Below are 22586 nucleotides of genomic sequence, written 5' to 3'. Positions count from 1 at the left end.
GTAACGGAGCTCTGCAATTAGATGTACTTGGGAGTTTCGGATTAAAAGCCACAATCAAGTCCTGTGCCATTGGCCAAGTTGGACCTCCCTATGCTGGCGCCCAATTAGACACACTTCAAAGGAGGCCACGGTATGCCCGCCCAGCTCCTTCGGTGTCCATCAAACAAATGCCATCCGCGACTTCTCATAATTCCCCACACCCAGCCAAAAAATTATTCTTTATATGCAGGTCGGGCCTGGGTTATTATTCATAGACCGTTTTCGGATGGTGGCCTGCATGCAGACAGAGTTAATTACGCGAGCAGATCAAACAAATTGCACGCAAAATAAATATAATGCGGCCCCCAAAGACACACTCCGTCTGTATAGACAGAGTCCTGGGGTAGCTGAGATGGGAGAACCAGAGAAATGGGGTTATTAAGTTGCCCGACGGCTGCTTATGATTATGATCATGAAAATTATGTCTGGGCATCGGCGTGATCTTGAAATTTTCAGACCAGACATGGCATAATTTCTCATCGCTCATTTCGACGCAGGAGGCCGGATTCGTTAGCCCGGCCGTGCTGCCACTCTGGGTCGGACTCCGGGCCTAATGGCTCCACCCGTGCGGCTGTTAATAGCCCCCAGGATCCCCCTAGACCCCTCTGAGGGACACTTAACGGCTGCATATGAAATATGTGAGGCCATGAAATGAGCTAAATTTCTCGGGAAAAGTGCAACATTGTGGAAAATGGAAAATGCAATTGCCGGCAGTGCGACATTCGGTGTTGCAAATAGTTTTTGGCCCGGAGTGTTTATGGCTCTGAGGACGGAGAAGTTCTTTATGGGAAGTTTTCAAAGTGATTAATTCGCTATAAATCTCGGGCATTGAATTGAGATGCCAGCCATGGGCCCTGAACATTCCGAACTTATGAATTTTAATGATAATATTTCATAGCAGATTACCAGACACTTGCCCCATTTAGTGGCATCCATTGTTTCTATTATTTTGGCAGACAGCGCCTGTCATATTCGCCAAAACATTTATTATTCGCGGCGACATCAAGTTGTTGCGGTCTACAAATTATTATTTGTTGCACTGTGGCAGCCAGAAATGACAAGGGAATAATTAAAAGTTTGCGACTACGAGGAGACTACTTACACATTTTTCTGGGCAAGTGAATCGAGAAAAGCCAGAAGAGAACAACATCTGTTGGGGCATTTTGATGGGGAGTGGCACGGGATGATGAATGGGCTGCGCGTGGCATGTGGCACGACGATCGAAGCCGGGGCTGATGCAGAGGATGGGGCAGACACAGACTGCTGCCACTTACCAAAGCTGCCAATTTGCATGAATTTATTGAACCCATCGCCAACACGATATTTCCAAATGGAATCCCATTCACTTCCCGGAAACGTGAAATAAAACTCCGGACAGCGTTTTCTTTGCAATTTCGCACGTGGGCTTTATTTTTGATCAGTTTCGTCGACTTCCGATTTCAATTTTTATATGCAACTACCACAGTTTACATTAAGTTTATTTATCAGTTATGTATAGTTATTATATAGCCATAAAATTAGTTAAGTTCCCACCTAGCAGCCTGCCTGATCCGCTGGCGGAGAAAGCCTCTCGCCTTCCGCTTTCCCCGTTTCTCAATCCGCTATTATTTTTACAACTTATCGGCTAAACTTAATGCATTTAAATGCCTTGAAGATCGCTATCATTTAACTTTACTATATATATGTATAGACACAAAGGATATATTCGTATATGTAGAGGTGTGGGGGTGGTGTGGGTGGTGTGTGTGTGGGGATGGGTGTTTGAGTTTGTGTCGGTGCTACTTTGAAGCTTAGAGTAGGGTATGCTCAAGATATGTACTCCACAAAAACCATCGGTATTGCCCCGTCAAGTATCAACTTAGTTTTCGTCGGTTTCCTCGGGATCCCCGCCACCAACGGTTCCTGTCTCCGCCTGATCCTGACCAGGCTCCTCCGCTTCGTGGCCCATTACGTCGTTTTGATTGCTCTCCACCTTGATCCGACTAAGCGGATGCCAAATGTTCCCACCTGCCGCCTCATCCTCCCGCAAGGATGGACTCTGGGCCGGCTCCGGGGTGGGTGACTTGCTGCTGCTCCTCCTCTCCAGGGCATAGGGATGCTGTCCCAGGAACCCTGGAAAGCCCAGAAGTCCGGGCGGATATGGATACTTGCCGCCATTGGCAAAGGGGGGCGGGGGAATGCTGGGAAAAGCGCTAGGGCTCAGTTCACCAGGCTGTAAGGTAATACAAATAATACATTTTGAAGAAATGTAAAGAATATGAGATAAATGTAAGTTAGGAAATTATTAATTAATTAATTTATAGGTACTAATAACTATCTTTTTTTAGATTCTGAGCTCACCTTTGGCGGCAATCCATTGAAAAAGGGTGGCAGGTAGGGAAAGAAGAGTTCTGGGCGTCGCTGCATAAACTCCTGCTCGGCACTGGATCCTGGATGACCGGCTCCAGAGTTCGGCCCGGGACGCATGGGCAGCTCCAAGGACATCCGACGTCCGCGTCGCGAAGTGGGATTTGTCCACATGTGGGTGCCCATGTGTACCTAAAGAACCGGGCGAAAGAAAAGCAAATGGGAGGACTTAGGTCAGTAAGGAAGGCCATTAAGGACCTTCAGAAGCGATAGTTCCAGACGGGCACGCACCTTCAGATTCCCCTTGGTGGTGAAGGCCTTCTGGCAGACGTTGCACTGGAAGGGCTTGTCGCCCGTGTGGGTGCGCATGTGGATCTGGAGGGCAGAGCTGGAGCTGAAGTTTCTGCGGCAGACATGGCAGAAGTGCTTGTTGTTCACCGGCGGATCCAGGCTGGAACTCGGCGGTCCGGCAGACATGAGAGCCTGCTGGAAGTCGAGCGGACTGGCCGGGAAGCGATGGGCATCTGATGGAAGAGATCTGATGGGAAACCGAAAGGATTGGGAGGAAAGCAACCACTTACGAAGCTGCATCTTCATCAGGCTCTGCTCGGCGTCGACGGCGTCCTGGGGATAGTTGGCGGCGCCTCCACCGGCCACGCCAGAGCCCTCCGCCGGAGAAGCACCCTCCTCGCGGACGGGCTGCTCCTGATCGGGCTCCTCTTTGATGGAGGCAGCCCCCCCATCCGAGCCGCTAGACTCAGGCTGCGGCAGCTTGTCACTCGAAGACTTCTTCGCAAACAGATTGGGATTGAGAGTGAGCTGAAATGCGTTGAGATACAAAGTTATAGGGCGAGATACTTTCTGCCTCGGGCGCTAATTTCTGCGCATTTTCAGTTAAATGTGCCGTTAATCCCCCATCCCCAGCCCGCACCACCCTCCGCCGCAGCAGACTCGCGCCTCGGCAATTCATTTTCGCCAAAAACATAATTTGCAATTTTTCTATGCCATCGCGTGTAATAATGCCAACTAATTATCTCGGGCAGACGATGCCGCGGCGGCTCTCATATTTTTATGGCAAAACAATTGCTAGCCAAAGGGGTAAGGGCGCAACAGGGGCAGCCGCAACAGAATCTACATGCCACAAAGTGTCCCGCGGCAGACGCGACGAACAAAAGATTAAATAATTTTGCATAAAGCGTAGCATAATTTATTTGCAATGAATGCATGGCACAGGCCGCCACTGATGCGGCACAGGGACTATATCTATCCATCCTATGGGTATCCAGAGGAGAACTAAAAACCCGCCGGATTGCCAGATTTGCCAGACTTGGCAGACGTACTCGCACATTTCGCATCATCATAATGCATTCTCGTAATTACTTAAGATTTTTGAATCATTTAGAAATCCCAAGCCCTAAAGATGATGCCGATCCCTAGCCCTATTCTCGTCTGGTTTAGATCATCAACAATGTGCTAAGCGAGCACGACGGAACGTGGCTGCTACCCTGCCGAAAGAGACAGGCAGCTGGATAGGGTAAGAGATGGGGCGATCATATGGGCCAAGGGAGCACCCGCTGATTACCGAATGAAAGTGTTATGACACTTACACTGCCATCGCAGTTCGGGCCGAAAATGAATACTTTCGGTTTTATATTTAACCATTCTAATTAATCTCACTTGTTCCGCGGCTTGCTGGGCTGTGTACTAGACTTTGGAAATACTCCAAGAATGCGAGCCATAATGAACGATGTCATTAGTCATAGAGACAATGCCGGCCCCGAAATATATATTAATACGCGCATTTGTTTCCCAAATCATGAGCTGCCAGCAGGCGCTGTGGCGGACGCACTTTAATAAATAATTGGCATTGTTGGGCACTAAAGTCCCGGGCACTTGGGGCTGCTCCAAACCTTGGGGCTGCCAACGCCCCATAAGGGGCGCAAAGCGGAACGCCAACAATTAAGGCAGAACTATGCAAGTTGGCCACAATTTCTTTATAATAAGGAGAGCCCGGCCCGGCTCCCGGAGCAATTAATAATGGGCTCATAATTTGTATGGTCGCGGCCTAAACGGGCCGAGACCCACCGACCATATTTGGCCAAATCAAGACAGCCCTCGGGAATGGTCCGGACCCGTGAACATTTTAATTAATCATGACCAAGGCAGGTCCGGGCTCGAGACTCCATATGGCAGAGTGGCATCAGTTCTCAAGGCGGGAACTGGATTGGGAGGTGGGATTAGGATATGTGGTGGTGGTGCAAGTGCTGCCATATTTGGGCTACCGGAATGTTACTTCATAAAGGAGCATTCAGGTGATTAGCCATAGAACTAGATACTTTAAGGAGTAACTTTAAGGATAGAGATGCATGAAAACTCACCTTGGCTCCGTAGGGCGATCCTGCTTCACTGGCTTGTGGGCGTAGGGCTGCGGCTGCTGCTGCTGCTACTGTGGAGGCGGGGGCGTGGCCATGACCATGCCCCGGCGCCGATTCTTTGGCATGTTCCGTCTGCAGATGACTTTCCAAGGCGGCCAAGCTGGGCAGCATCTTGAAGCAGAGGTTGCAAACATTGGGGGGCGGGTGCAGACCTGAACAAGACAAAGAGTTGGGGTCAGTGGGGGTGGAGTGGGCCACATGCACGCTCGTATATAATTTCCGCCACGTGCTGTCTGAGATCTGGCTGGGAGCTGCGAGATATGGTATAATAAATATCCATCCCCGGGAAGAGGTTGTGACATAATGAGGCGACAGATCGCTGCTCGATCGCTTCGCGTCGGGAATGCGCCAATGATTTTATAAATAAATTGCGGAATTCGAGGCATATCGGAGCAAGGGACTCGGACCTGGAGTACTCCGAGTGCTCGGCGGATGCTTTGTCTCGGTCCAATTGAGTTATGTTGCGCTCACCAGCTCAGATCGCAGATTTATCGCAAACTTGGCAAACGGCGACGGGGTCAAAGGTGGCAGACAAAGAGGCTTTGTCATCTCGAACGCAAAGTGAAATCAGACAACTCGTGGATGTATATGGGATCTATACGGGATATAGTTTATATATATTCTTTGCACTTGACAAAGCAGAACTCTTCGAACCAATTTGGGAATGTTTCCCAGACGCAGGGCATCTAGGTTTTAGTCTTAAATGGATTTTGAATAAATTACTTCTAGAAACTCACCCATAAATCCTAGAGGACCGAAGGGCAGCAGCGGAAACTTGGCGTGGGCCTGGCCCAGGGCGTGCATCTCCTCCCGGGCGGCGGCCATCAGCAGCAGATTCGGAGGCATGGGCATACCCAGCATGGGCAGGCCACCACCCGCTCCGGCTACACCTGGACCTCCGGTTCCGTTTGATAGACCAGGTCCGAAAATTCTTCCCGAAGCCGAAGAGGGCGACGAGAGGTCCATGGCGGGCAGGTCCCCACTCTCGCTGCGTCCACCCCCGAGATCCGGATTCGAGCGCGATCTCTCGTCAGAGCCATCATTGGGAGGCCCTAATCCACCCGATCTCCTGTCCCCTGGATGCGGGGTGGCCGTGGCGGCACTGGAGTTGTCCCTGGAGTCGTCGGTGCTGTCCATAGTCATAAACTCGTCAAAGTCGCCGCCCTGCGAGGACTCGGATCGCTGGCCCGAGTGGTCCGAGATGGTGGTCGAGAAATCCAGGGTGTCGGAGGTGCCCAGCGACTTGTTCGAGTTCTGGTCCTCGATGCCCAGCCGTTCGGCCTCGCTGGAGTTGGGCGGAGGAGGCGGTGCCCCCTGGCCACTGCCGTCGTCCATCGTGTGGATGCGGATATGCTGCTGCAGGATAATGCCGTTGGAAAACTTCTGGTGGCACACCGGGCACTTGAACTGGCTCCGCATCGGCGGCTTGATCTTGTGGATGCTCATGTGGGCCTTCAGGTTGCCCTTGGTGGCGAAAGCCCGGCCACAGATCTTGCAGCGAAAAGGGCGCTCGCCGGTGTGGGTCCTTATGTGCATCTGCAAAGAGCTGCGACAGGACATGACCTTCTGGCAGAAGATGCACTGATTCGGATCCGTCAGCTTGTTCTCGATGTTATCCACCAGCTGCTGGAGTTTCGACGTCTCCGAGGTCTTGTCGATCTCGATAAGGTCCTCCCAGGATTTGTCGATGATGCGCTCCATTTGGGCCAGGGAGTACTCTGCCGCCGGCTGTTGGTCGCGACTGGCCGAGGAGGAGGATGAGGAACGTCTCACCAGCTTGGCAATGTGCAGCTGTTCAGCTAGGTCGCGATCCCTTTCGTCCTGCGGAGGACTTCCGGCAGCACTGCTGGCCTGGCGCTTGCGCACCGAGCCATTGCGCCGCGATGGGTGTCCTTTGGAGGTGTCCTTTTCGGGCTTTGGGATTTCGGGTGGTGGCTGCTTGATCTCTGGCGGTATTTCCGGAGAGGTTCTCGAGATCTTCTCCGGTTCCTTGGGCTTCTCCCGCTCCCTTTCCTTTTCTCTCTCCCGCTCCCTGACTGGCCTGCTGAGATCCTCCGCCTGTGGTAGTGCCTGCTCCGCCTGCCCTTCACCTGACCGCATCTCCTCTGGCACTTCTTGCTGTTGTCCGTGGCTATCCTGTCGACCCTGTTGCTCCTGTGGCGCCAGTGGCCCTGGAGGAGCAAAGGGGAGGCGCACTGGGAATTGCTCGCCCTGGCCTGGCGGTGTCGCACCTACCCCCGGCGGCAGCAACATGGGAGGAAAGATCTGGGTGTGCCTCTGATAGTGCACCTTAAGATTTCCTTTGGTGGTGAACTTGCTGCCGCAAACGTTGCAGTGAAAGGGACGCTCGCCGGTGTGGGATCGCAGGTGGATCTGCAGCGCCGAGTAGCTGCCAAAGATCTTGCCGCAGTACTTGCAGCGGTGCTTGAAGATCTCACCCCGACTCTGGGCCTCCTTGGAGGCGTACTCCGAGTACTCCTCCTGCAGCTGAGCGGCGTGGAGGCTCTGGGAGGCGGAGTCCAGCACCTCCTCCGTGCGACGCTGCAGCATCTCCAGGCAGTTGGGCTCGTTGGGAGCCGGCGGAGGGTCGTGGTTGGTGATGATGCTCGAGGCCAGGCTGGAACTAATGTCGCACATCAGCGGCTGGTGGTATTCCGAGCCCGACGCCTGCTCACCTTGCTCCTTTGACTTGCTCTCCTCCTTGTCAGTCTTTGAACTCTCCTGCGGCTCCACCTCTCGCTCTGGCACCTTTTTGGAGTTATCCTCAGGGTCGAGCACCTCCGTGTCAGCCTCCGCCTCTTCCTCTTTGACTTTCAACCCATTCGGTGGCTGCTTCTTGGGCTCCTCATCATCCGGCTGATCGTCCTCCTCCTCGCTTTGGGACTGCCTCCTGCCCAGGGCGGCGGCCTCCGCCCGTTTCAATTGACTCTGCAGATGCTGGATGAGCTGCAGCTGCATCAGATGCTGCCGCTGCACATTAAAGATGGTGGACTGCACCATGGCCAGGTCGGCCTGTGACTGGGAGCCGGTACCGCCAACGGATCCGGCCGCCAAAGCGGAGGCCGCGAACTGGGCCACCGCCACTTTGGTATGTTGTAGGGCCTCCAGGGAGACGTGACCGCTGCCCGGAAGTGCGCCCCCTCGACCGCCCGAAGATATCACCGACAGGTCCAGGGCCTCGTTACTGTTGTCCAGCTCTTGATCCTGATCCTGGTCCTGATTTTGCACCAACTCCTGGCCCTGCTCCTGCTCCTGTTCGTCGCCCATTTCCGATTCGGGAACCGTGTCCATTTCCAGTGCCGGCTCAGTGCCATTGTTGTTGCTATCCGCATCCAGCTCCTTGGCCAGCAGCGTCTCCCGCTCCCTGTCCCGGTCCCGATCCCTGTCTCGCTCTCGCTCCCTGTCCCTGTCCCGCTCTCCACTGCCGCTCCTGGTGGCGCCTGTTCCGCGGTAATTGATGCGGTTGCGAAATATTGAACACATTATCCTCCCGATCTCCTCCTGATCGCAACTCTCACTGAAATCTGCTCATGGACTGCACCCTGTATGGTTAGAAAAAAAAATGAAAAAAGAGGGTAGAAGATACAGGGAAATCTTTTAATTTACGCACATTTTCTGGACAACAACACTGTGAAAAAATATTTTTTTTAAATAAATACTTACATGAATAATAAAATGTATGCAAAAGAAAAAAGAAAACCCGCTTAGATATACTTTTAGTTCTTATTTTTCCGATTTTCTATAAACTTATGACTATTAGTTATAAAATTATTCAAAAATCGATACACTTTTTAGTAACAATATTGGCGAGAGCTACTTTCTTTTGAACAATACTTTGGGTGACTTGTAAGACCAGTAGTCGAAGGCTACTTTTGGATTAGAAACAAACTCGAGACAGGACCTTTGTGTAGGAAGTTTCCATAGTCTTGCAGTGTTATTTTCCATGATTTATGCATATGACCAGATCTCGTCACGTAAGGAGCAGCCGGTCAGACTTTATGATAAATTTTTGAATATATGAATAGCGGCGTGTCGCAATTTTAGACGTCGAATAAATTAGCGGCGTATAACTTAATGGTAGCCTCTGGGCTGGAAATCACATCGGATTCTTGGGCATTTCGGAGTTGGAGTGGACTCCTCTGAACCCAAAAGAGTTTTGCATGAGGGAGAGTGGGTAATTTATTGATTTATTACTTCGAATCACTCAGCATAACTTTCCGGCTAGCCGGCTCATTGAATTTGAGCCCAGAACCCAACGAATAATTCCCGTCCCTGCTAATTTATCGGCCTTTGGCAAATCTCTACTTTATATAACTATTATCGACGTGCAAGTCTCACCCTCAGGAACCCAAACACCCATCCACTGGCTTCCTAGTTCGACTTTCGAGAGTCCGTAAAACACAAATCATACAAGTGGCCGGTCGGAAGTTTGGGAAAGTTTTGGGACAGTCGGGTATTCGATCGCGCTATCGGGAAGTATCTTCGTCCTGCGAGGAAAATACCGAGACGCAAACTCAAAAACAGCCAACTGTTCAAAAACTTTGCATTAGCTGCCGTCATTTTGGATAAAATTAACTTTTCAATATATTGGAGTACATTTTCTTAAAAAATTTAATACGATTCGATCGAGAATGGCCAACTACGAGGAGAGGAGAGGAAGGGTATTTCGAAATCCCAACTAAAGTATTCGATTTGTATGCGCCACATAAATTTTCGGAATAAATCGATTTCAACATAATTCCAAACCATTTCTGAGTTACACTTTCAACAGGCCCACAAATTCTATCTCCGAAAATAAGGCTTGTGCACCATCCGCATTACGGCCGATTGCTTTATGATTATTTCCCGGCAATTAAGTGAATTTATTGGCAAAGGTAAACACTGCCACGGCGAGTCTTGATACAGCACGAGTGTATCTGTAAATGTATCTGAAGCACGAGTGCGTGGCGCACACGCACCGACCTCGACCATCGCTACTCCTATCAATGGGGTTGGGCTCATCCGAAATCAATTTGCCTAATGCTGGGAGGGAGGAGAGGGGGCAAGAGACTAGCGGAGCCTAAGACGGAGCCTCTGGGCCTGGACGAAGTAGGTGTTAACCGAAACCGGGCCACAACTTATTCCACTTGAGCTGATTTTCTTGAGCGATTTACGCACAGCCAAAAACATAAAACTTCCGCAATTGCCAGGCGCTCCAAGAAGTTCCACAAGTCTGCGGTGCCCGCCACCCACCCATCCACCTGGGTGGAAAAGTCTCAAGCCTTCATTTCCTTTGTCACTCCACTCGAGAAGAGTCGAAGAAAAGCCGAAAGAAAAGGCCGAATTCGAATGGCCAAAGTTTCCTGTCAGCAGGTGGTCCACCGGCTCCCAATTCTCCCAACAAGGAACTCTAAATCTTTGGCCCCGAAGTTCTTCCCGGCATCAACACGGCGTCAATCATTCGCCCAAATCGTGAATTATGCTCGACTATATATAGGGTGTTTCCCTCTGCAGCGGATATTGATCAAAATTCATTGCAATTCGCTTGATTGATTGATGGCAAACGCACATACTTCTCTGTATCTCTACAGAGTATATCCGGGGCCAGTTGGTGTGCTCTGTTTTGGAAGCCATCGAATGAATGAACCCGCGGCCCAACGTAAACAGACACTTTGGAAGTCTGGCGGGGCACCGGAATGGAAATGGACATGGAAATGGGAATGTGAGATCTTGATTGAAGTCTGTTGTTTCAAGCGTCGATCTGAACAGAAATGATTGTCAGTCCATGGACGGATATCACTTAATTGAGTTTCTAGTTTGTTTTTTGGGGTGCTAGCTAGTGCCATTTCTGACATCTCCACTAGAAGTTCCTATAATACTTATTTAATATTTTAAGCTAGTACTACCAACTCCTAACACCCAAAACCACAAAGTTAATAAAATACTCTCAAAGCTGCAAAAAAAGTGGAAATTGACTTAAATTTATGAGCTTCTCTTGCTAGGTAAGTCTGGTTAAGTTAACCCCCAAGTGGTTAAGTTCCCCTATAAAGACTGGGAATAAGCGGAGTTGTATTGACCATTTTGCTTGAGGGTCTCTGTTGGCCAACCAGCCAATGGGCCCGGCTCTCGGTGTATCCGGGCCTCCCTTACAAAATGTCTGCAAATTTATTAAGCTGAAAAAATTTTATGAGTTGAATTGGTATAATTTTCATATAATTTTTGAGAAAGAAGCGAAATGGAACGCTGCCAGACGACACGGGGGGCTAAGCGCCGCCACACACACTGACACTGACTACGAAAGTATCTGTGTGAGTTCGCCGGGAAATGCAAATGCCTGTGTAGTTGTGGAAGGGACGAAGTGAATGAATGAATGGCCTGGGAAGAAGGCTGAAACATAAGCAGACCAATGCCAAGTGGCCGGCACCGGGGGGAGCCAGTTACTCACACACAGATACACCTCACACACACACATAGATACTCTCACAGACAGCCTGGGACTGAAAAGTCCGGTCTGGAGGAGTCCGGCTTGTAGATGAATTTGTATTGTTTTGCATTTGCTTTTGGGGCGCTACTTTGTTTTTGCCTCTGCTTTCGCTCGCTTCCTCCAGTCCTCTGACCCCTCTTGGGTTTTTGTTTGAAAGGAGTAGAAGCAGAGAGGGATGGGAGGGGAGTTGGGGGGCGGTAGGTTTGCAGGAGGGTTGGTGGAGTTGTTAAGCTGCCATTGCAAACAATTAAAATCATAAGAGACGCACATAAATTATTCATGGCTTAATCTAAAGTGGACAATCTATGCAAAGTACCAGGGCACACACACAGCCATACGTGTATCTGGTCGGACACTTGTTTATAGCCCCTGTCCCTGACCCTGCTCTCGCCCACACACCTCTGCTGGCCATTTTTGATATTTTGCCAATCCTTGGCCCGCACTCGTTTCGTTTTAATTACTCATAAACGAAGGGAATAATTGCTTTCAAGTAGCTACCTCTGAGTTCCTTCAGTATCTCCTCTTTGGCTTTCGGGTTTCTGTGTGTTTTTTTTGGCAATTAGACGAAACAATGGACGAGTTTCACCTCTCTTCACCGACCTCTCTTCGGAATATCGCATTACAATATTAATTGATTCGAAAATTCAAGTCAATTCACTCGAACGAAATTCGCATTATTTATTTCCGCCATTTAAAAGTGCCACGCCAAGCCCACATTCGTTTTGATGAATATGAATTGAATTTGGTTTATTACCCGAAAATCAACCAAAACCCATAAAAAGCCAACTCTGAGGCTGGTTCTAACAATGTTAGAATTGAAATCGGCATCCAACTAATAAATTTTGGCCGCGAATAAGCAATAAAAATTCAATTTATGCGGCTTATTGAATTAGCGAACAGAACAGAAATTTCAAAATTGCATATTCGCAGGCAGGTGCAGATAGATACATAGATAGAACGATAGATGGATGGATGGATGCATGCATAGATACATATGTAGATTCGCATGTGGCGACTTCAACGGCCCACATTACAGAATCACTCTGCGAATAATAAAAACATTTTCACCAAATATTCGCATTCGAAAAATATGCCACGTACTACGAGGAGGGACTGGGAGGGAACAGATACATTTTATATAGATAGATACCATGGCTGCACACATTTCTGTCATAACACAAAAGAAATATTTTATCCGTCCTGTGTCCGTGTCCGGCTGGCAGCCTGCTTTTAGTCTTTACCCTATACCCAGTGTGGCGTATTTATTATTAAAATGAAAATAAATTTTATATCAAATACATAAGGGGGGCCACGGCGATAAGCCAATGGCTGGCGACAAAAATGAGAAATAGACTGACCGCCTGAAAAGCTTTTCGAATTTTTACAAATGAATTTATGAGCAAGCCAACCCACAGAACAAGGCAGACGGATAGATACATCGGGTGTCTCAGAAATGAAATCGCACGACTCATAAATTAATTAAGACAATAAAACGATTAAACGAGTACTTTATGAAGAGTGGGGGCTACGATATACACAGATCTTGAACTCTATTTCTTTGGGTGTAAAACTTCTTCAGAGTCTCATTCTCTGTTTAGATTTTAGTTTGTATCTTTGTATCTCTGACACACTGACTCTTGACACCTGTCATCTTTTCGTTTCAACCTTAGATGGCCAATATCCCAGGGATCTATGGATTTTCTCCCTGCACCCTGCCCCCTGTTCCGTGTTCATTGTATTCTTGACATGCGTTGCAAGTTTTGCTTGCATCTTGGGCTGGGGATATTGTTCAAGTTGGCTGTGTTGTTGTCGTTGCATAACAAGCACCCACAGATAAACAGATACTCTGATGCACAGATACAGATGCAAGCACACATCCCCTGTCATATCCTGAGGCACAGACATGGAACATCTCGGCAGAAGCCGAGCATCGACCTACGCCCATGTCGGCAGAGTCACCCTGTCACTTGACCCCCAACCCTCCTCCGTCCCACCCCACCCTGTTGACCACCTTTGGGGCACAAAGTAGTTGTATTTATGTTAACTTTGACATAAGCTCAACATGCAACTTTCGGGCTGCTCTGTTGCAGTTGCATGTCCTCGCATAAAGTGTCAAAGTTAAATAATCTCGCCACTCCAAGTCGGAGGAGCAGGGGACTGGGGGACAAGATGGGTGTTGTGGAGAAGTAGCCCTAGGCTCTATGGGGATCTTGTGCAATATGTACTCTCCGAATTTGTAGGTTATTCAGATGGGAAGTGGGCTTGTGAAATCACGAGTATATGTATATCCGGGGATATTCACTTTGTGTTTGTCTCAGAAAGTCAACTACAATGAGGAAATATTTATGAAACAGGATTTTGGAAAGGATTTCATTTAAAATTAAGGTCTCTAGCATATGCATTAATCTTAAAATTTGCATTTCCATCCTACATAGTCTGTAAAACACATCTATGAAATTAAAGTTTTCTTACACTTGGCTGAACATAAAACTAATCAAAGTAAAGTGACATTAGAGAGGTTCCTCTACGATATTATTCCCCATAAAGGGGTTGAAACCTAAACTGGTTTTTGGATAACCAGAGAATGCAATACATTTTCCAATAAATTAAGCATTTTTTCCTTAATTTCTGATGATATTTTTCGTATTATGTTTAGAAACTGACAAACTGTTTCATCTTATTAAAGAGTTACTGTAGTAACAGTGGAGGGTGGTTTTTAAGGATTAGTAGGATTATTTGAAGAGACTATCCCACTCCCAAGGATATTACTATATTTTTTTTTTGTTTGTATTTTTGGTGTAATACTAAATACTTGCAATAGAACTATTAGAAAATAAAATCATAAATTGTTTTTCAAAATATAAACAATTATTTTGAAAATATTAAAATCGAAAACTCACTTTTGTAGGCGCCGTCTTCTTGATCCTTTTGCTGATTTTGAATATTTTTTGGCTATCCTTCTATTGCCACCATCTTTGTATATTCAGTCGTGTGGGGAAAGTATCTCTCGGATGCCGACGGCAAACCAGCACAGTATTTACTTGAGATGCCAGAAATATGCGATGCCAACAATATCAAGTTTATTGCACATTTTGTTAGAGCTCCCCCTTGCTCCCCCCTCTCTGGATTTGTTGTTGATGTTGGCGCTCTCTTTCTTGGCTCTGCTTTTGTTTTTTACTTTGGCGGGTTTTGCATTTTGACGTGGATTTTATGATTAATTAAACACGCGCGACCGCTCTCACGCACACACCCGCACGGACGCGGGCCGCACACACACACACGCCCACACAGTCAGCCCCCCGCCCCCTCGCACGCACACTGATACACCAGCACATGGATATATGCGAGGCGGAGGCGGCGGAAATGAAAACGCACTGCGGTACCGTTAACTGTTAATATTCCTACTTGTGATGGAGGTCTAGGCCTGGTTATGAGTGTGCTTTTTTTTCTGGCTAAAAATTAGCTGGCAAGGCGCTCTCGACTGGCAGGCTGCTTTTTGGCTAACTGACTGGCCAAGCAAGAATCGGAATCGGAATCGGGAGTCGGAATCTCAGACTGAATCCGAATATCCCAATCCGAAAGCGAGTATCCGAATGCGAATACGAAGCAGTATGTCCTTATCGCGGGCAGAGAAGCGCCACGCCGGCAGCGACTGATGGCAGAGCAGCGACTGCAACTGCGACTGCGACTGCTACGTCCTTCCCGAAGCGAAGTGGTTGCCGCGACTTTATCTTTCTCAGTAAAAAAAAATCCACGCAGGAGCCAACAAACGCCGCCAAAATTCGCAGCAGCGAAAGCTTCGCTCTCTCCCTCACTCGCTTTCTCTCGCGAGAGAGCTCTGTTACCGTTAAACAGCTGGGGAAGCGGCGTATAAGACTGCTAACCGCGAGTTAACATTCTGTTACGGCCTCGCCACTATAGCTGTGCTCCTCTAATCAGAAAGAGAGCGCGCCCTCTGGCCCCCCAAAAACGATTCTCTTGGGTGGGGGGGCGAAAAAAGAAAGAAAAATCGTTTCGCCCAGAAAGCGTCTTCGTTTTTTATGAACGTGCGCATCGGATCGGCAAATAAATAAAAACGCATACATATATAGCAAATTATGACAACTTTAGGCGGAGCAATGGCTACGCTGGCGTCGACGGCGGCGCAGGACCCAAGGTTTTTTTCCTTCAGACTCCTCGTTGACTCCCCCAGTCTCAATCATATTTCCTTTATGTGCTAGAGAGTGTCTTCCGCTGCGCCCTTTATTTATCCATATTTCTTTTATGTTGGCTTTTCATGATGCTGCAGCAACAACTGAGCTTCTGCTGCTGCGGCATCTTGGCCGAATGTCCTTTTATTCGCCAGCAAGGATTTCGGTTTGCCGACGGGAATTCAGCAAGGCAGAAAGGGCTTTCAGATTCTTTTGGTTTTAAATTAAAAATACTCCCTAATCATTGCTCATTAGCTAATAATCATGATAAGGCTAATCATTTCCAGGTATTTGCATTTAAATAAAAATGTAAAAATCCTTCGGCTATGATTCCCAAACTCCCGTATGCATAATTCATATGGAATGCTACACAGCTACCGCCAATTGCAATTCATTTCATCCCATTCGATGCGATTCTATTCGATTCGATTTGATTTGATTCCATTTCGGTTTATTTCGATTGAGTGCATTGTCGGGATCGCATCACGTACAGCATGAATCTACAATTTACATGGTGTCTATATACACATTCTGAATATCCCTATATATGACAACCCTTTAGATGGATTTTATTTAAAATGTGGTAGGGGGAAACCAGCTGCCACTTATGAGTTACTAAAGTACCAAATCGGTGGCAACAAAAATTCAAAATGGTTGATATAAAAAATGAATTGAAAAATGAAAACGAAATGCAAACCGAATAGACAGATCAAACAAAGGACTCACGCAAGGCAAACAGTAGTGTGTCCTTTTTTGTTGTTGGTTTCCCAACCACCAGGAACATCCCTACTTATAAATCCTGTACACCTATACATGTGTATTTGATATCAAATAATAACTAACCCTCGGTACTTATGCCTTTTGGCAAATTAGCAGGCTGTACGTTGAATCGGGTTTAAAAAAATATATTCCGAGGAGATGGGGGAAAGATTCTAAAAACTGATCTGAAAACATGGCAGCCTCCATAGACACAAAGTCTAAGAAGTCTCCTCCCGCAATCCCCCTATATTATTTATAACAAAAGAATTCCCCAACAAAAAAAAAATGAAATCGAACCCGTAACCCATTTGGAATCGTGTTCCCAAAATTTTTTTTTTTCATTTTTTCTCATAATCATGGCGGCGACCCCTTGCCCCTCTCACTCTCACCAGTGCATTGGAGCGAGACAGCAAGTGGCATTTCTATGCAAATCATCTAAAAAAAAAAAATAATAAAACCAGTTTTCCTTCAAACAATTTTTGATGACGCCGATTTGTCTCCACAATCATAAAGATCGTTACCAAAAACAGAAAAGTTTAAAGGAAAAACAAAGAAATATTGAGGAAGCCCGCGAAGAAGAAAAACAAATCAAAGGCTTTTCCCGAACAGAACATAATTAAATTTTGGAATAAATTATTACCACACATTTTGGGCAGCAAATGCGACAAATGTACGCTTGACCCTCGACATCAAAAAATCGAAGAGACCTCTTGGAACATTTTTTATAATTTTCGGTTTCTCTCATTTTTTTCCTCCCATTTGTGATAAGAAAACGTGAGAAGTTAGGAAAGGTTATGGGATAGGTCGGCGGGATCAGAGAACCAAAGTCATTCCATTTTTAACCTAAACTTTTTAAGAAAATTATATTTTATTTAACATAAAGATAAAAAAAAAACAAATTTAAAAAGCAGAACTTTAGAATACTTTAGTAATAGTTGTATAATACTATAGTTGTTATATAAAATGTATTCTCTTTTAATAACTGCCTGAACCTTTGGTTTCCCCATCCAAATTTGAATTGGAAACCTTAACCCATTCCAAATTCTCTATAAAATGTGATATGCACGTCTCGGGTCTCCGATCAAGATCGTTTGGTGGGTCTTCAATATATTTTCTACAATATATCACGTGTGGCTGGAAAAGAAATAAAATAAATTGAAATTGAAGTTAAAGCTGGAAAAGTTCTTTATTTTTATTTGTTCTCATTTGCCGTAAAATTAAGTACTTCGGCAGTACCAAGGGTCTCGGGTTAATTTGGGGTTCACAGGGTTTACTTAAAATTTAAATTTAGTTTTCTGGTCATAAATTCCTGTATTTTTAAGCCATTCTTTGCCCTGGTCTAGTTCTATTTTTCTTTGTTTTCAGGTTTGGTAGAAATATATCACTGGTATTATTATTTCATTTTGATTTATAGAAAATACATGAAGTTTCAAGTTGATTCCTATTCCTATTTATGTATTTCTTGGCCTCAGATTGTTCTATTTTTGTTTCGGCTTATAGAAAATATAAATTTTATATTGTTTCTTTAAAATCTATTTTTATTTATTTTTAATACAAACGGCTTGGGTGGCGGAACATACGTGCTGCTTTTCTCACTTTTGCCCAATTGAAAGCAAATTTAATTTGCCCGAAAAACACAGAGACAAAACCCGAAAGCGAAGCTGCCAAGCATTTAAGAGTTGACCTTGTCTCGGGCCGGATGGTGGGCGGTTGGGGGCGGGGCTTTTGGCTACGGCTACGACTGACTACGGCAACGGCTACGGCACTTTGGGCCATTTACTCGATTGCGTTTAATCGATTTCTTTGTAAACTGGAAACCAATGTCAACAGCCTCGCAACACACAGATACAGTTACAGATACGAATACATTTGCAGATACAGATACAGATACAACATTCACACAAATAAACAAATTCCTGGCTGGCAAAAGGAGCCGACGAATTTGCTTCTTTCGAGCGAGAAAACATTTACACACTTAAACGAAGCAAAAGCAAAAGAATTCCTTGTGGGGTTCTCGGGTGACTGGGTGTCCGGGTGCTTGGCTGCCTGGGTGCCTGGCTGCTTCAGTTCCTGGCATAAAATCTATATATCGAAAAGAAAACTAAGAAATTGTAGTGCAAAGAGGGAAGGAAACACTGTCCCGGGACAGTGCAGGACTTCCTTTCTCCAGCTCCGGCTCCTCGTCCTGGGGGCGACTTTTTCGCTTAGGTAAATAGTCAGACACAATCCACAGTTTGTTTGTGCGAGGGAGAGCTGCAGAATGTATCTGTTGGATACACATCGAGTGGCAGAGCTTTGTCCTTGTTCAGCACCCATTTTAAAGTGCTGCCATCGATTTTTTTTTTGATAGTGTTTTTATCCCCAAATGGAAAGTTTGTCGATTCATAACTCAACTTTTGCGGCTGCCATTGGCAATTAACACGCCCACCGTCCCGTACCGCCTCGGCAAACCATCATCATTCCGAATACTTAATGGCAAATTTATGTGGCGATGCATTCTCTCCTAATGAAAATGGAATTCATAAAATAAAGCCACATAAAACATTAATGCCGACTGGGGGAGGAGGTCTATATATACATATCCGTATGTGTCTTCTTGGCTCGTGGCTGCCACATGTTCAGATCGGAGGAGTTCTTTCTGAGATCGCCAAAGTCCCGCCCCAAGAGGCACATGTGGAGGAATTTCCAGCCACTCATAAATTATGTGAATCATATTTTAAAGTCTTTCAAGCAAATATTCATTCAGACTCAGTTGTGGCGATTTAAACAGATAATTGGAGAGTCTTGCATTCCTAGAAACTAATATTTTATATTCCAAATATTTCTTAGTTTGCTTTAAGTTAGTGTCTTTAAACGCAAACCACTTGCCTGCCAGCCATGAAAATTTAATGACAATTGTTGCATTTAAATGTTGGCCCATTTAGTCGGGCTCCTGCAGCCCCTCGGAGCCACCCCTTTTAGCCAACCCCCATTGCCACCCGCATTAAGGGCCCCGACAAAATCGATAAGGTCCAAAATAGACATGTCTGTTCAGTTTCGGGCTTTAAGTTCCTGGCTTTTCTTCCTTTTTTCGCTCCTGTGTCGCTCCTGCGACGTCAACAAGATATATTAGCTGGTTTCATTATGAGGGAGAATCGCTTGGTACGTTCCAGGATGCGTCGAAGAGTGATGAAAGTGTTCAGAGTGTGTCCTGTGTGCTGTGTTCTGTGTCCTGTAGGCCCTGTTCATGTGTGAGTGTGACAGCCAACTCTCTCTTCCTTGTCTGCTACAATTTCCGGCGGCTTCTAAGCGAGAGTCCTTGCCAATTGCCCGGTTCTTGCTCCGAATCCTACTCCTGCTCTCCCGCCAAAAAAAAGTTGTCCATCCACGCCCCCAACTGTCTGCCCCACGAACCCCTTCCGGCCCCGTTCCCAGCTGCCCCCACTGACTGTCTGGGTCTGGCTTTTTAGTCGCCATCGTCTCGCAGTTTCACTTTTTGCCAGCTGCTATTTCCCCAGCGCCCACTCAAATTTCCATTGCGTATGGGTGGAAGAGTCTTATGTACAGGCGTTCTATATATCCAGACCATATACACACATCGGGGGCTGCCACCAAGAGCTGCAAATTGAAAAAACCCAACAAAAAAACGAGGAAAACTGCGGGCATTTTTATGTTAATCAGGTCAATGGCACGTCGAAAGCCCCAAACTCTATGCTCAAGCTAGAATTGGGCCAGTAGTGGTGTCCTCTAAAATGGAAACACACAAAAGCTTTAGTTTTGTCGAACAAGGTCTTTAACAAATTGTTGCTATATTTTTCCATAAAAAATAGAGTTGATGAGTCGGAGAATAAAAGGGTTAGTTTCATAATAAAGAACCAAACTTAACTCTATTTTTTCCATAATGCCGATCTCGACATTTTGTTGTCCTCTGGAGCCCAGGTATTTGTTTAGGCAGGACGATCAAATACACCAACCACATGGGTAAACAAAACACGCACAAGGACATCTATTGTCAGGGCAGATCCTGTTATGATTTCATTTTCGTACATCCCGATACAACTCCCCTCTATTTAAGATCCTTTGATGTGACAATTTCGAAAAGTAAGTTGGTTTTTCATTTCGGATTATAAGGAGATTATACATGTTATTGCAAAAAAAAAAAGAATAATTCCTTGTGCAATTCTTTGTCACAGGAGCGTGACTGATATTTCTATTAATTTTTTAGCAATAATATCCTTGGGAAGTATGGATTTTGAGCGGGAATTCCAAGCCTTGAACTAACAGATTTAATGAGGCACACACTCGCAGATTTAAATCGTAAACTTTCACCCCCTGTTTGGCTGACATGTACCTTCCATTCTATTTCCCTTTCCAGCGACTCCACACATAAAAGCTTTTTTCTGCCAGCCATGCAAATTTTATTATATCCGCGCATTGTACAAGCCAGACTATATCCCCACATCCTCCGGAAAGTTCATAATTATGTATTTATGCAAATTTCCGGGGGAGCGTGGCTCAAAAGTGACGCTGCCATATTGTCGCATCATTTACCATTTACGAAATTGTTTAATTCAATTAAATAATTATGCATATGTTTTGCCGACACGCATGACACCCTGCAACCTGCCTCGTCCTTGGGGGTGTGCGATAAAAAAAGAAAGCAACCCACCCTCGCACCGGCGAATTACGAGCCGCCATAAACTTTCCGAGGGGGGTGTTGTGACAAAGCCAATAGACAGGGGCGGCGACGTTTCGTCAGAGTAGGGCGTGGGAGGCAAGGTCTTAAGCCTGCTCCAAGGAGTGTACCTCATAAGCTAATTCAGGACCGGGAAAGGAAACGCAATTCATTTGCCTAATGCGAGGGCTCAGTGCCGTGCAGTGAAGGGGGGCACAGAAATGAGTCCTTCGGCTCATATGAAACTTTATGCGGGGATTTGGCAAAACACTTTCCAACGTCAATTTCAAAAGATTGGTTATCCATATGCAGAGTCTATTGACTGAAAATGGGGGATTTTATAAATCCTGGAAGCAGTTCTCAAATAACTTATTCGGCCTCCTGCCTAGAGCCCTCTTAGTGTATAGTTCAAACACCTAGAAAAATCAAAATTCTATAAGCAAAAGGTCTGTAAGAATTACAACTTCTAAAGACTTTTTCCGCCATAATTTCAAACCCATCGTGAAGGTACAGAGACCGTCGTTAATTTTCCGACAAAGAAATGTGAAATAGTTTATGCCCGGATTCACACACAAAATACTTAGAATGCGAGCAAGTGCCTCCATTTTTTCACATTTTTATTGGATTTTCATATAATTTGGATTTTGATTGAAATTAAATTCGGACACACGCTTTGCATGGCTAATGAGGGAAAAATAAAAGAATCACAGTGGATGTTCCCAGGGGACTGGGCCTTTCTTTCGATTCGTGGGTGTTTTTCCAGGTGGGAGAAAGACGAGTTTTGACGCATTTCTGATATCTTTTTAATGTTCTCATTAAACGAGTCAAAGACGTCGCCTGAATTTCGTATTTACTTGTATTGAATACGATTTTCTTATTTTCGTTTGATGGAAGCGGGAATACTCCTCCATAAATAATCCATTGAAGTCTACCTGATCCTAGTCATCCATTAGATGAGCCACCCAGCACCCCAAATTAAATGACAAACCGTTTATTGTAAACCAATTATTCGTATTCAGAATTTATAGGAATCTGTAATCGATATTCGGAGATTCGGATCTGAGTTTGCGCTTTTCTTTCTCCGGTTCAACTGCGACAAATGTGGAAAACAAATTTCCCGTATCTCAACCATAAATTAAATACCGAAAATATCACATTTCCCAGTGAGTCACGCTCGCCCCAAATCGAAACCAAAATAATTATGTGAAAAATCCTGGTTTTCTGGGATATCTTGGTTTGCAATTTTCCAAGATTGTCATTGCCTGGGAATGCGGAGGACAATGGAATAATTGATATGTAAAATAATATTTGGAAGATGACAAAAGTAAGTCCCTCATAATGGTGGCCAGGTACAGGTCTCCATTCGGCTCATTCATTCTTTGTTCGGGCCTGCTGTGCTCTTAATATAATAATCATAATAAATCCCTAATAATTTCAGAGCCATCAAAGGCATAGAGCGGCGACGGTGGATTGGAATTTAATGGTTCGGGGATACCGAGGGATCTGAGAAGACGGAGAGCCGGGGGCTTAATGAACTCGGTTGACAAATTCTTTGCCAATGGCAGCGATCCTTGCTGATCCTCGAGACAAAGCGGGTTTCATTAGGTTGCACAAACATCTCATCCGTCATCCGCTGCCTTCGGCTTCATTGTTTGAGAAATTGCGGTTGATTGCACACGATCCTCCCATCCTTCGATCCT

General features: G+C 46.0%; 2 protein-coding genes across 4 annotated transcripts in view; both read right to left on the bottom strand.

The window, feature by feature from the left end:
• mre11 (double strand break repair nuclease mre11) overlaps positions 1 to 22586 on the bottom strand; it is a 247072-nt gene that overhangs the window by 164575 nt on the left and 59911 nt on the right. The window lies entirely within an intron of this gene.
• Positions 1695 to 15008, bottom strand: salr (spalt-related). 3 transcript variants are annotated; one of them, XM_017251806.3, is made up of 7 exons: positions 14184 to 15008; positions 5558 to 8362; positions 4764 to 4972; positions 2967 to 3204; positions 2677 to 2909; positions 2380 to 2577; positions 1695 to 2251 (listed from the first exon to the last, which is right to left on the bottom strand). In XM_017251806.3, exons 2-7 carry the CDS (start codon positions 8301 to 8303, stop codon positions 1898 to 1900), a joined length of 3978 nt encoding a protein of 1325 aa, XP_017107295.2. In that variant the 5' UTR covers positions 8304 to 8362; positions 14184 to 15008; the 3' UTR covers positions 1695 to 1897. The 3 variants fall into 3 exon arrangements, with proteins under 3 accessions (XP_017107295.2, XP_070133959.1, XP_070133957.1); XM_070277858.1 differs by lacking the exon at positions 14184 to 15008 and adding an exon at positions 9159 to 9439; XM_070277856.1 differs by lacking the exon at positions 14184 to 15008 and adding an exon at positions 8484 to 9118.

Source organism: Drosophila bipectinata, chromosome 2L (genome assembly GCF_030179905.1).
Source record: "Drosophila bipectinata strain 14024-0381.07 chromosome 2L, DbipHiC1v2, whole genome shotgun sequence".
Lineage (NCBI taxonomy): Eukaryota > Metazoa > Arthropoda > Insecta > Diptera > Drosophilidae > Drosophila > Drosophila bipectinata.
This window is presented reverse-complemented; position numbering and strand designations above follow the sequence as displayed.